This window comes from Kogia breviceps, chromosome 2, assembly GCF_026419965.1.
Source record: "Kogia breviceps isolate mKogBre1 chromosome 2, mKogBre1 haplotype 1, whole genome shotgun sequence".
NCBI classification, from domain to species: Eukaryota; Metazoa; Chordata; class Mammalia; order Artiodactyla; family Physeteridae; genus Kogia; species Kogia breviceps.
Genome location: NC_081311.1, coordinates 82,358,647 through 82,371,791, shown reverse-complemented (window position 1 = coordinate 82,371,791; position 13,145 = coordinate 82,358,647). Strand labels below are relative to the sequence as shown.

The 13,145-nt window shown below is 51.3% G+C and overlaps 1 protein-coding gene across 2 annotated transcripts in view; it reads right to left on the bottom strand.

Annotated features, from left to right (window-relative positions):
• Nucleotides 1-13,145, bottom strand: part of SIPA1L2 (signal induced proliferation associated 1 like 2) — a 109,566-nt gene that overhangs the window by 27,866 nt on the left and 68,555 nt on the right. For both annotated transcript variants that reach the window (XM_059053816.2, XM_059053818.2), the window contains exons 9-14: nt 12,736-12,993; nt 10,926-11,009; nt 9,395-9,495; nt 8,923-9,026; nt 6,749-7,134; nt 1,919-2,143 (exon numbers count right to left, since the gene is read on the bottom strand). In XM_059053816.2, the coding sequence (XP_058909799.1) occupies nt 1,919-2,143; nt 6,749-7,134; nt 8,923-9,026; nt 9,395-9,495; nt 10,926-11,009; nt 12,736-12,993 (1,158 nt within the window). The remainder of the gene's footprint in view (nt 1-1,918; nt 2,144-6,748; nt 7,135-8,922; nt 9,027-9,394; nt 9,496-10,925; nt 11,010-12,735; nt 12,994-13,145) is intronic.

Genomic DNA, 13,145 nt, shown 5'->3' with positions numbered 1-13,145 from the left:
CAGATCCCCAAAGCCCTGAATGAGAAAAACATAGAGCCAACGTTTCAAATAAGGCTGTGTTTTCCCTTTCCTAACCTGCGTCAGAAAACAGTTTCAATAATTCATTGGAGATTATCCCGTGTTCTTTGAAGGAAGCCTGGTGCTTCTCAGGAACTTGAGAAAGCCTTTCTCTTGTGGCTGGGCAACCCCACGCACCGTCCACCCTGCAACACGGAGAGCCGGACCCCGGGGAACCTGATGTTGAACAGTAATTCATCCGGGTGCTTGCCAGGCATTTTTATTATCAGCCATTTCGCAAAGCCGTTTGGATAAATGAAGCAGCTGTCCCACTTGATTATCAGTATATAGAAATGTATTTATGGACAACAAAAGACTGTCTAGCCGAATTACTGTTTTCAGCTCTTTTCCAGGGAGAAAACTGGGGAGTCGTTTTTAAAAGGTTTGGTCTGCAAATGTAATCTGAGCCACGGAACATTCCTGAAGACACAGTGGGTGAAGAACCAGGGGCTGTACTGTCAGCAGAGGCGGACGGGCCGCACGACCTGAAACAGGATGCTCCAGGAACCCACGGCCCAGGGCGGCAGCTTGCAGAGGATGACCTGTGTGTGACTGTCCTGCATCACCGAGATGACCCCATCTCCAAAGCCAGGCTACTGTGTTGCAGGGTGACGGCTCACTGGGGAATTATCTGGATATGAAACTCACATGAACATGCTCAAAATTAAGAACGATTTATCGGAACTCGCTACAGTTCTTGCTTTGTTCCTGAGGTAGGTCAGGCTTCCTGAACTTTTCGGCTCTGTAAGTAGGAGCAGCGCTGACGACATGAAAGCAGTGACTGGGGAAGAAGCTTTCAAAACTCTTAAATGTGACTGAAGATGTGGTTGGCTTGGGAGCTAAAAAAGAACCCAGGATCTGGGGGTTGGGGGCTCTGCACGGAACCCCCGTGGGAAGACCCACCATGGAGGGTTTGTGACGAGGCTGTCAGACGTGCCCAGCTGTGGGCCCTGAGATTCGGGGATGGACATGCTCAAGAGCTCCAGGCTCTATCTGCTTTGGGAAAGACGTAGGGAAGAAAAAAACAAACCCAGGTCTCATCAGTAACTGCTGGGATAATAAGGTAATACCGAAAATCACTAATAAAACGCACTACTCCAGTTTCCTTATGTCTTTGAATAAAAATTGCTAGCCTTTTTTTCCTGCTAACTTAGTGATTTTATTAAAATTGACAAATGATACGTCAATAAGTATGCTCCGAGGGTCTACTACGTGCGAGTCACAAGGATGTACAGAGGTGAGCAGGACATGGTACGTGACTATAAAAGCAAGGAACAGAAATTTGTTTTAGGGACTTCCCTGGTGGCGCAGTGGTTAAGAATCTGCCTGCCAACGCAGGGGACACGGGTTTGAGCCCTGGTCCGGGAAGATCCCACATGCTGTGGAGCAACTAAGCTTGTATGCCACAACTACAGAGCCTGTGCTCTAGAGCCCACAAGCCACAACTACTGAGCCCGCAAGCCACAACTACTGAAGCCCATGTGCCTAGAGCCCATGCTCCGCGACAAGAGAAGCCACCACCATGAGAAGCCCGCGCACCACAACAAAGAGCAGCCCCCGCTCGCCGCAACTAGAGAAAGCCCGCGCAGCAACGAAAACCCAACGCAGCCAAAAATAAATAAAATAAACAAATTTATTTTTTTTAAAAAAGAAATTTGTTTCAATTTTATATGCGAACACCAAGGAAAGAGAAGACTTTTAAAGAGAAATATAAATGCCAACATTTAAAGAGCTTTACAAGATGTTTCTCGATTACTCTTTTTTAGAAAATCTGTTTCTACTGGGGGGAAAAATACATTAGCTTGATCCATGCCCCAGATGCCCAAGGTCTGCCTAGAGAAGAGCCCCCCGGACACCTTACCCCTGACACTCAGCCACTTCGGTTTCCTCGGGTGGCGGGCTGTCTTCCGATTTCTTCCAGCCGATGACATATTTGTTCATGGCCCCTTGCCGGTGGTAGGCCTTGGACACGGACCCCGGGGCCTGTTGACTGCTGCTGTGAGATACGATGTACACTTTGGACGTATCCAGAGACCCACTACTTTTGGAACCATGAGCCGAGGGGCTTCCTGAATGGTGTGAACCACTGGGGAGAAAAAGACAGAAGCTGCGATCTGATCTCAGCTCTCAGCTACAATCAGATCTCAGCGGTGCGGGCACGTTGCCGAACTCAAGAGCCACCACGCACGACTCCTGTCCTTCTCTGTGAGCAAAATCGGGCAGAGGGGGGGCAGATGTGGCCGCCTCTCTGCCATGTGCCTTTGGAACGCCCTGCTTCCCACAGGCCAAGGGTGTTCATGTGCAAAGCTGTATGCCTGTGGCCAGAAGGATGTTCAAAGCCCAGTCAGAGGAAATCTAATAGAAGAATGGCCACCACAGTGATGCCTCAAAAGAAAAGAAACTCAAATGGTGAAAAAACATAAGAGGAAGGGCTCAACCTCCGCCATCCCCAGGGAAATGCCAGTGCAAACCACTGCAGAGTATCAGGGCACGCTCACCAGACTGGCAAAAATGGGAGCCTCTTATGATGAGAGCTGTGTTACCAGCACCTGGGGCAACCGTCACAAGCCCGATGTGTTTTTCCATTTTCCTCATCCAGGCTTGATTAAAAATGTCTTTGGCCCCAATAGTAAAATATTTTAAACTCTAAGAACAAATGTATCGAATCCATTTGATGAGCAACGTGGCAAACACCTGTGTTTAGCAGCAGTAACATGGTTATAAAGGTTCCCTCTGAAGCAGATCAACATTCTAGAATGTTGGCCATAAGGTTTTCATGAGTCCTTTCCTTCTAGACTCACGTTCTTATTTTAGAGTTTCACTGCCAACTCCCAACCCTTTACAAAGAGTAAAGAGTATGATGGCATGAATAAGTGTAAACAACAGATAATCCCAGCCATTTACAGGAGCAGCCAGAACATGGGTTTTTTTGTTTTGGTGTTTGGGCAGTTGACTTGTTTCACTTTGCAAAAGCTTGGTCAGGCTCCTATGAATACTGCTTTGTACTCTGAGCGCTTATCTAAGTGCCCTGCCCTCCTAGGAGAAAAAAAAAAAAAAACCCAACCAACCAAAAAGGGGTTTGCTGAATTAAAAGCATGAAGCGGCAGGGGAGCCGGCGAGGCATATGCTCGCGCTGCTTAATGGGCGGTGATTCCTGCACACCCCTCCCTCCACCCCGTTCTCCCCTCACACCAGTGCGGCTTGTTTTCAGGAGCCCTAAGTCCCCACTCCCAGAATCAGAGTATTAAGAATGTACCACAGGGCTTCCCTGGTGGCGCAGTGGTTGGGAGTCCGCCTGCCGATGCAGGGGACACGGGTTCGTGCCCCGGTCTGGGAGGATCCCACATGCCGCGGAGCGGCTGGGCCCGTGGGCCATGGCCGCTGAGCCTGAGCGTCCGGAGCCTGTGCTCCGCAACGGGAGAGGCCACAGCAGTGAGAGGCCCGTGTACTGAAAAAAAAAAAGAATGGACCACAGATGGTCTAGGAACTGCAAAGAACAGTGGACCGCTGGTGCCTCCTATTTCCTTAGGCTACCCAAGGCACTGGGTTACTGACTCAATCAACAAGCATTTATCAACAGTCTCCTTAGACTTCCCTCCTTCACTCAACAAACATTCCAATGCTTGTCAAGTTCAAGGACCTGTGTGTGCTAAGCGCTGTGACTGTGTACAACGTGAAGGCGACGGGCCCAGGCTCTCTAGATGAGAGGAGACCGCAGCCTGGGGTGAGATCCACGGTGAGCACAAATCCTGTCAACCAGGGCTGAGCGCTGAGAAGCGGCTAAAACGCGCTGGGATACATGAGTGCGTGGCGTGGAGGGGTGACTAGCCAGGATGCTCGGCGCTGATGCCAGCGCCTAAGAGCCTCTCCTGCTCCCTGGGCTGCTCCCATCCACAACCGAGGCCCCGGGCAGTGGGCCTCAGCTCCGAGGCCCTGACCACACACTCAAAGGCTGAAGGTACTCACCATCACAAGGGGGTGTGTGTGTCCCAGTCTGGGTCCTGGCATTTCAGGACCCGCGGAGTCTCAGCACCGCTGTGGTAGGTGGGTCCCTTGTGCACTAATGAGCCAAGTTCCTTTTACCTCAACACACTGACATTTCAAGTCTTATTTTAAATGTAAACTATTCATAGATAACACTTAAAAATACCTGAATATTTTAAAATTTAGAAAAACAACTTTAAAATATTTGAAATCTTATTTTCTCTAGCTCTCCCATATGGGTCAGGGGACAGACAGGAGGAAGTGTTCAAAAGAGTTAATTTAATGATGAATTCCACGTGAGCAAACGCCTGCAACTGGAGTTGAAATGCGGCTTTAAAGTCACTGTCAACTAAGAAGGGCAGGAGAAAGGCACCTGGATGGGAAAGGAGCCCCTCACTCAGCACACGGCCCCTTCTACAACCGCTGTGCACATGTCCAGTGTAAAGGGGTGGAAAGAAGCAACATCGGCCAGAAATGCAATCTAGCAATTTCCTGTGCTTTCTACGAGTCTGACCCAATACATTAATGAATGCTTATACGGTGTTCCAGAAAACTGACTTCAAATCCCTATAAATATCCTGGCTCCATTCATAAAAGAAGGTGCTCTGAAAGCGGTTTCCACTGAAATTTTCCTCAACGGTAATACAAAATTCTGTTTGTGATGCCAATTACATCTCTCTAACAAGGTGTCAGGAAATCAGCCATTTTTACAAAATCTTCTACACTCTGAACAAGACACCAGAAGATTATTATAAAATCCCAAGATGGTTTTTACAGCCTGGCCAATTAAAAACTGTCTCTGAAAGTAAGATAGGAAGAATTCAGGTAACCAAAGCCACTGATAACACTTAAATATTATTTTAGTTAGTACTAAACCTATTTAAAGTCAAATTATTGAAGAGAACTGGTCAAAAGTAATAGGAGTCTCTCCTTTGAAAACAGTCTCCATATCCTGCATGCCATCTGCCCAGGGGAAGAAGAGAGAGCCTACGGTGGGTGCTCAGGACGCCCTGTCTGCATCTGCCCCCTCTTCTCCCAGGGACATGATCCTCTGATTTTCTTCTGGGGAAGTGGCTCTCTTCCCCAGTCTCCAGCTGCGTGGCTAGGCGGGACTGACCCCCAGGCCCCCAAAGTACAGTGATTAAAGCCAAGAACACATGAAGAGACACCAGTGGCAGGGCAGTGGGGGGGGAATGTGTGCAGAAACTTGAAAAGATCTGCACTTTCTTTGTGTGACAGGGGAGCGCTAGCATGGGAGGCCCACAGGTGACACAGCAGGTGACACAGCCATTGTTACTGCTGAGATTTCAGGGCAGTCCTGCCGAGCCCATGGACCTGGGGGGACCTGGTCTCAGGTGACATCATGCGAGCTGCTGTGTCAAGCAGAACCTTCCTAGTTCTGGCCTGTGGGGTTACATGAGCCAAAATACTACCTTCGCTGTGTGAGCTAATTCGTGTGCATTTTTCTTTAACTTGCCACATAAATGCCCTTGAATGACACAACTGATGTAAATGTAAGACACAGACGATGTTAGCGACAGGATAAGGAAAGCAGGAAGGCGGCAGTGAGCATGTGTGTGCAGGCACCCTCGTGTTTTAGATTTGGGTAAAAAAAAATTAATTTACGGTAATTTTCCGGGACTTAGAAGTTTAAAACTTTTTTTCAAACAAGATCAGACATCCCATGACATCAGTCGTGAAAATAACAGCACCGCTGATGAGGTCTCGGCCTCGACTGAGAGGAAAGCCAAAGTGATGCATGTGTCTGCTTTGTGGTCACGGCTACTCTCCCTTACGGCCCATCGGTTCATCCCTTCTGGCTCAGCCACGGCCGCATGAGGACAGGGAGAAGGTCAGAGGGCAGCAGGTTCGGCCTGGGTGAAGGGGGCCGAAGAGCACAGAGGCCCAGGGAACCCCACGGCCAGCCTCAAGCCCCATCGCTGGAGAAGTGCTCCTGCCACGGCCTTAGGTACCTGGAAGGATAGACCCCTCAGGGTTCATCCGACTGCCCTCCAGCAGTTAGAAGAGTTCTGGGGAAAAGTCAGACAGTAACTCAGAGCTGAAGCAGGGAAGGCCTTGGAGACAGCAAGAAAAACGAGAGCGGTCGTCAGCGTGTAGTAAATTCTACGCACGGCCAAACCTGAATGAAAGCGTTTCTTTGCCTGGTCTTTGAAGGGAGGAATCACCAATTATGAGTTTTAAAGTCACTGTACAGACATATGTCAAATAGGAGTTTAAAACTACTCATAACTATATACTGCACACTGGTAGTTAGAATACGATTCCTTTAAATTTAGCTAGTCTTTTTTTTTTTTAATTGGACTGTCAATGTGAACATACTTTCATTGGTGCACACACTCGTGAGAGGGGGCCCGCGGGCCAGGGGAGAGCGGGGCACGGGATTCGGGACAACAGATTGAACTGGGAGAGAGAGAGACGAGTAGTCTGATGAGGGCCCTGAGCATCTCTGTTTAGTTTTCTCTCAACTTTCAAGAGAAAGGAAGACAGAATCACAAACGTCTTCGTGTGCACGTTTCAAAGGAGACTCTGGAAGCAAGCGTCTCCTCTGAAGTCAGGCCGCGTGGCACACGGGTGACAATGACCTCAGGCGCCTGCTGGTCCTACTTCGGGCCCCTCTCCCACCCCGGCGCAGGCGACGGCGCCCAGGGTGCCCAGAGCGGGCGCCGCTGGCGGCGCGGGCACTTACCTGGAGTGGGAGGAGATCTCGCTGAGGTCGCCCAGGCTGCCGTCGGCGGCACGGCCGGCGGAGATGCTGGGCGCGTAGCCGTGGACCGCGTACATCTTGGCCTGCTCCTCGTCGGGCCCGGGGATGTCCGAGTCAGCCCACTGCTCTGCCTGCCCGTGGACCAGGGACCTGCTGCCCGCCAGGTGCACGGGGCCCAGGACCGCGGCAGGCATGCACGGGGCCGTGTCGATGCCACTGTCTGTGGAGGCACCCTTGATGTACGTCAGCCCCGGCAGCTCAGGGTCCATCAGGTCCCCGGACCCAAAGTGCTTGTCATCGCTGTTGCCAGAGGTGTCGCTGGAGAGTGTGTTGCTGCTGGAATGGCTGGGGCAGCTTTTCTCTCCAATCTTGAGAAGAAAGAGAAATGGGAAGGCTTCCAACGAATCCCACGCTTTGCTTCTTCATGAAGAGGTCATTCCCCCCCAGACTCAGGAAGCCACAAAGCAGATGACTTCACCCGAACCCCTTCTGCTCCCTTGTCAGTGCGAGAGGCAAGGAAAGAACTTCCTTTTAAAAAATCTCCTGGTTTTGGGCTTCCCTGGTGGCACAGCGGTTGAGAGCCGGCCTGCCGAAGCAGGGGACGCGGGTTCGTGCCCCGGTCCGGGAAGATCCCACGTGCCGCGGTGCGGCTGGGCCCGTGAGCCGTGGCCGCTGAGCCTGCACGTCTGGAGCCTGCGCTCCGCAACGGGAGAGGCCACAGCAGTGAGAGGCCCTTGTACCACAAAAAAAAAAAAAAAAAAAAAAAAAAAAAATCCTGGTTTCATGCAAAAGTCCCCCTGAGTCATAATTCCTCCCATCATGGGTATCTTTTCAAGTCTTTGTTCAATTACTTGTGCATGAAACGTGAAATTATTGCCAGGGTGTCTCTAACCAAAAAGTAATCAACGAAGGTTACAGAAGCTGAGACCAGCCCTGCGTTTGGGGCTGAAGAGCCAGGTTTGAATCCCAGCGATGGGGCTCTGGACAGCCACTCCATCCCTCCCTGTGCTTATTACTCTAAGCCCAGCGATCGCTGCATGGACCCAAGCAGCTCACGTGCAGAAGCACAGTGTAAGCACGAGCCATATGCCCCAGAGCCCAAGTCAGGGCAGCCCCAGGGGGCTGACGAGATGGGGTGCTCTTGGGAGTGCTCTGAGGTCCCTGGAAGACGAAGCCAGGAGAACAGGGTAGACGTCCCCATCTGAGGATGTCCTGGTACAGACATGGCCCCTCTCCCTCAGGCTGGGAAAACTAACGAGGCCCAAATGGTCAGCCAAAGGCTGTGGAGTCGTGAGACCCAGCCGAGCCCCGATCTATTTTCAAGTGGTTTTTGGCCTTTCCTTCCTTCCTATCACATCCTTAAGCAACTCCCTTTGCCCTTTGTTGTCACACATGGATCTTTTGTGCAGGTGGCATTGCCTGGCTCCATGAGGCTGGCTCGAGACGAGGTGGGGATACAGCTGAGAGAGGAGGCCACATGTTCGCAGGTAACACCCGGCTAGCTCTACAGCTGGCCAGTGACGCAGAGGAAAGGAACAACTCAGGTCAAGACCCGATCAAACGCCCACAGATTCTGAAACATCAGCTACTTTATAAGGTTGGCTTCATTTGGCAACAACTACCGTTCCTGTTTTCACGTTTAACTGGAAGTTTCATTTCATTGAGCTACAGTCACTGACATGTGGCCCACTGTTTCATTTGGCAGAAAGTAAACAAAACCACGCGGGCACAGTGGGAACACGGGCTGCCTGTCGGTTGGCTGGGGCTGGTATTACCGTCTGCAGCTGCCCACAGAGCCCCAGGCAGAGGGTCGCCCACCACACACACCCCGCTTCACAGGTTCCGCTTCTGTGCTGTGCCCACAAGCGGGTAAGAGTTCACAGATGAGCAATACCAAGGATCAAAGGCTGAGGCTACAGTCTTGGCTCTGCCAATAATTTACGGTATGACCTTTCTTTGTGGTTCTTTATAAATCAAGGAGGGGGAAAAAAAAAACCCTTAACTTTTCATTTAGTTTTTTTTTTTTTTTCCCCTCCACCCAAGAGCCTTGTGAGGTAGAAGACACCACTGAGAATCCCTGGCAACAATGGTAATAAATCGCATGTGCTGAGATCAGAAGGGCCGAAGGAGAGTTAGTTCACGAGGAAAGGACTTACGTGCGAAAGCTTATTGGGGGAATCGTTGCAGCCCCCGTCATTCTGCAGGCCTCTTTCTTTATAGGAGCTCAGGACTTTGGAAGGTGGGCCGTGCCATTTGGTTTCTGTCACAAAGAGAGAGAAGACTGAACATTTCATTTCTAGGGTTAACGAAGGAGCGAAGAAATGCAGGAGCCGAACAAAAATGGTTCAGTGACCGCGAAGAGGACTGTGGTTCTAGGGCCTTCTCCTGGTCCTGCCGATGGAGACAGCCCTGGAGCAGGCAGAACTGCCCACGACACTCACGGCCCATTACCCAGGCGCCACGGGGACCACCCGCCGTGACCACGTCCCAGCCAACGTCGTGAGGTCCAGCGGCCCAGCTCGCACAGGGAAGGATGCAGCTGACCAGACGTGCGCGGGTGAACGAACGAGTGGTGGGGGAGGGAGGGGGCGGGGGGGAGGGGCGCCTCGGGGCAGGGGTCCTTGTTACCGGGGTGTCTGCTTCCTTCCATGGCGTCCTCTCGCTCCCTGGCCCCCTCACATTCCAAAGGGCCGGACACCTGGTGCTCAAGCAGCAGGGGAGACTGGCACCTGGAAAGAACACAGAGCTGAGCCCGCCTCGCCCCCCCCCCCATCATCCCGCCACTGTCCCGTGTGTGTGCTGGCTCCCCGAGGGGCAATCCCAGGGACCCCTAAACAGAGGCTGTCTCTGGCAGATGGAAATGCAGGGTCTGCCAGCCCAGCCCTGCCTGAGAGACTTAGAGCATCTGGAACTGGGGGCTCTCGTTTCACCACTGGGTCCATAGAGGCACTTGGATGACACTGTTTACAGATAAAGGAGGTGGCCGACGCCAGGGGATGGAAGGACTGTCTGGGGTCAGACGGCTCGTTCCTGATGGGCTGAGCATGGGCTCACTGCTTTTGCTGTCGCTGTTTCTCTTGTGCACTGATACTTTTTCATATCAAAGTTTTTAAGGAAAAAGAAAATCAGGTTGATTGGCGCTAGACTACATCCAGGTGGACTTTGTTTCATGAAAACCCCCAAATAGGACAATTCACTCTTCCAAAAGAGACTGCAGAAAACTTATTCACGTTACAAAGGGACACTTACTTACAGAATCCCAGTTACAGACCCCGCTTTGCAAAAAAAAAAGCCAGAAGTGGTTTTTCCATTGACAGAAAAGACTCCCCTCTACTTTAAAAATGCAACTCAATGGAGAAACATTTCTTGAAGTACCACTTTTAAGAACCCCCTCTAGGATCTAAGATAGGGAATGCATGGAACTGCATGCATGGACTGCAAAGCTCTCCTTCTCAGCCCAAACCAGAAGGAAGGAGCGTGCTGGGGAGAGACATTTCCCTGGGCACGTGCGAGAGCAGTAATAGCAGGTTCTCTGGTCCGGTGAAAGCCTCCCCGGCTGACCTGGCCGTTCTCTTGTCTAATCAGTGCAGCCAGCTCCTCTGAGCAGCAGAGACAGCACTGGGTCCCAGCAGCACACAGAAACACCGCTGCTGTGAGCCAGGCCCGCATCTCCATGGGAAAGCACACCCGCCCCGCTGTTCCCCCGAGTGACTGTATCAGTCAGTTCTGTGTCCTGTTCACAGGCGCCCTCAGGGTCCTGGATGCTGCTCACACACTACAAGGGACCTGCTAAATCTGCCTTCTCTGATTCTGGGCTGGGTTTGGGAGAGAAAACACTTTCAAGAGAGGCTGTGAATTGATTCCTCCTCAGCAGTTCAAGTGAAGGGAAACTCCCAAGGGCCATCGCCCACGGGGTCTCCAAATCTTTAATGTTGCCATGTTCAGAAAGACTCTCCCTTATTTAATAAAAAAAAAAAAATCAGACAAGCTCAGAATACAGACAAATGAGTGCCACCTCCATAGAAATGATGAGCTATCCAGCCTGCATGCACCCGTCCTATCAAAGGCCTGACTTCATTTTTCTGTCCCACAGTGGCCTCGTGCTCAGTAAGCACAAGTGCCCCCCAGGGGCCCGCAGAAAGGTGAAAATGAGCGATACCCGTCGTATCCAACTTGCGGTCTCCAGGGTCCGCTCCCGCCGGGTCCGGGATCACTGGAGGAGGACTGGTTGCTGGGTGAACTTCTGAAAGGTTGACTAGAATCAGTAATTGGGCCCTGAGGGGTCTGCAGGCTGCCAACATCCTGACCTGGCTTGTTTTGTTTTACAAATGAATTCATTTTTCAGTGATGAAGAAAAGGAGAAACACGCATCGCACTCGTGGACAAATAAATTAAGGATTGGTGATGCCATGAGATTTCAGGTGGTTTATGGTTGGTAATTTATTATAAGAAAGAGATGTGGCAGAAGCAAGGCTTCACCATCTAAAGATTTAAAGCACAGCTAATGACGCCGGTGAAACACGCGGAACCCTCAAGAACACAGAATTATGAAAACATCACTACTACTTGGTCTGTGAGACTTAATGCAAGGCACGCTGTGGTTCTATATTTAAAATCCATACAGAGGGAAAACCCTAAATTTTTGGCAAAGCCATTCATTTCCACACATCGATGGAATGCCATCCTATTTATTTCAGATAGTCGTGAGAATTCACTCAATGAAGATGTGCTCGCCAACTTGCCCTGTTGCTGTTAGAACCCTTCCTTATAATTTACTAAATTCTATGTTAATAAGGGACGTTCTGCAGACCCCTTCCCTTCCAGATGTCACCCTTTGCACCTGGGCTATGTACTATGTGCGTTTCTCTGAATATGGGAAGTCTATAAACTCAGCAGACTTTTGAGGAGACCAAGAGCCCAGATGACCTAGTGTCAAGTTGAAGTAACACCATTCCTGCACTCACTCGTAGAAGAATAGACTGGAAGAAGCAGAGGAAGACCACATGTTTTCATCTTAACCATTATTATTAATACCTATATAGGCTTCCTACGTGCCAGGAATGGTTCTGAGCAGTTTACCTCTCTTGATTGACTCAGTTGTCCTAATGCCCTGTGGAGGTCTCTATTATTGCTAAATTGATTTTTCAGACGAGGAAACTGGAGACTGGGAGAGGCCGAGGAACAGGCCAAGGTGATGACCTGTCAAGCAGACAGCCTGGCCCAGCCTCTGCTTACAGCACACGCTCTATTAGACGAGAGCCTGACAAGACATTCGGAGGAAACTCGTGGTGTCTCCACGGCCCGTACGTTACGCAGAAGTTAAAACAAAGGGAGTAGGAATCAACAACCACAACAAAACATATTTACTACGTTGTTCACTTAAAACTACCTTGGCGAATTACGCAACCCCGGAAATTCTCACCAGCTTCTAACGCTGTTGGATTTAACTTTTAAACGAGTGCATTCTCTCAGGGAAAGACTTAATTTTAAACTCAACTCCCTTTGCTTAAAATGAAAGAGAAAAACAAAGAGATGCTAATGATCCTAGGACCTCTGAAAATACTACGCCCACGAGGGTGATGGGATTTCATCGCTGACTTTGCAGCTTTGTTTCTTTATACTCAAACCGTTCCTATTTATCTAGAGGCTCCTGCAAAATGGTTTCTCGGCTATCTTTCCCGAGATGGTGTGGAGAGCGAGTTGATAGGAGGATCGCAGTGGACAGGGGTGGCCGTGGCCCTGGGGGACAGCGTCCGTGGGGAGGACCTGCATGCCATCAGCATCATCGCTGGGCCAGGACCCCAAGCACCCCAGCGTCTGGGGCCCGCCCGGCCACCCTGCCTGCCCACTTGGTCAGAACAAGCTAACTCAGAAATGATTAAGCCACAGAAAAGTCCCCCTGACCCTCTGAAGTTCTAGCTGCAAGAGCTTCACAAGGGCTGCCCTTGAGGAAACGGTACCAGCCTTACCTGGTGCCGTCGGGCAGCTTCCGGTCAAAGGAGGTGCTGCGTGGGATGGCGGCCTGGGTCTGTGGGAGCAGCGGCTGGCACTGCAGCCTGTCAGGCGTGCCGGGCACCGGGGAGGCCCTGGGCAGGGGCTGCAGGGCGGGCGTGGGCACTCGGTGCCACGTGGTGTTCCTCCGGAAGGGGGTCTTGTACTCACAGGGGGTGCCCTCGCTGTCGAGCTTGTACTCCACCATGGGGATCCGGCAGAGCTCCGAACACCCTCTGTGAAGCCAAGAAGAGATGGTCGGGGGGTGCTCAGCGCCGAGCCCTCAGCACCGTCACTCGCAACTGCACACGTGCTTCTCGGGGCGCACGGACAGTGATGCAGAGCCGTCACCCTCAGGTGCAGCCCTGGCGACGGTGACCTTGTCTGT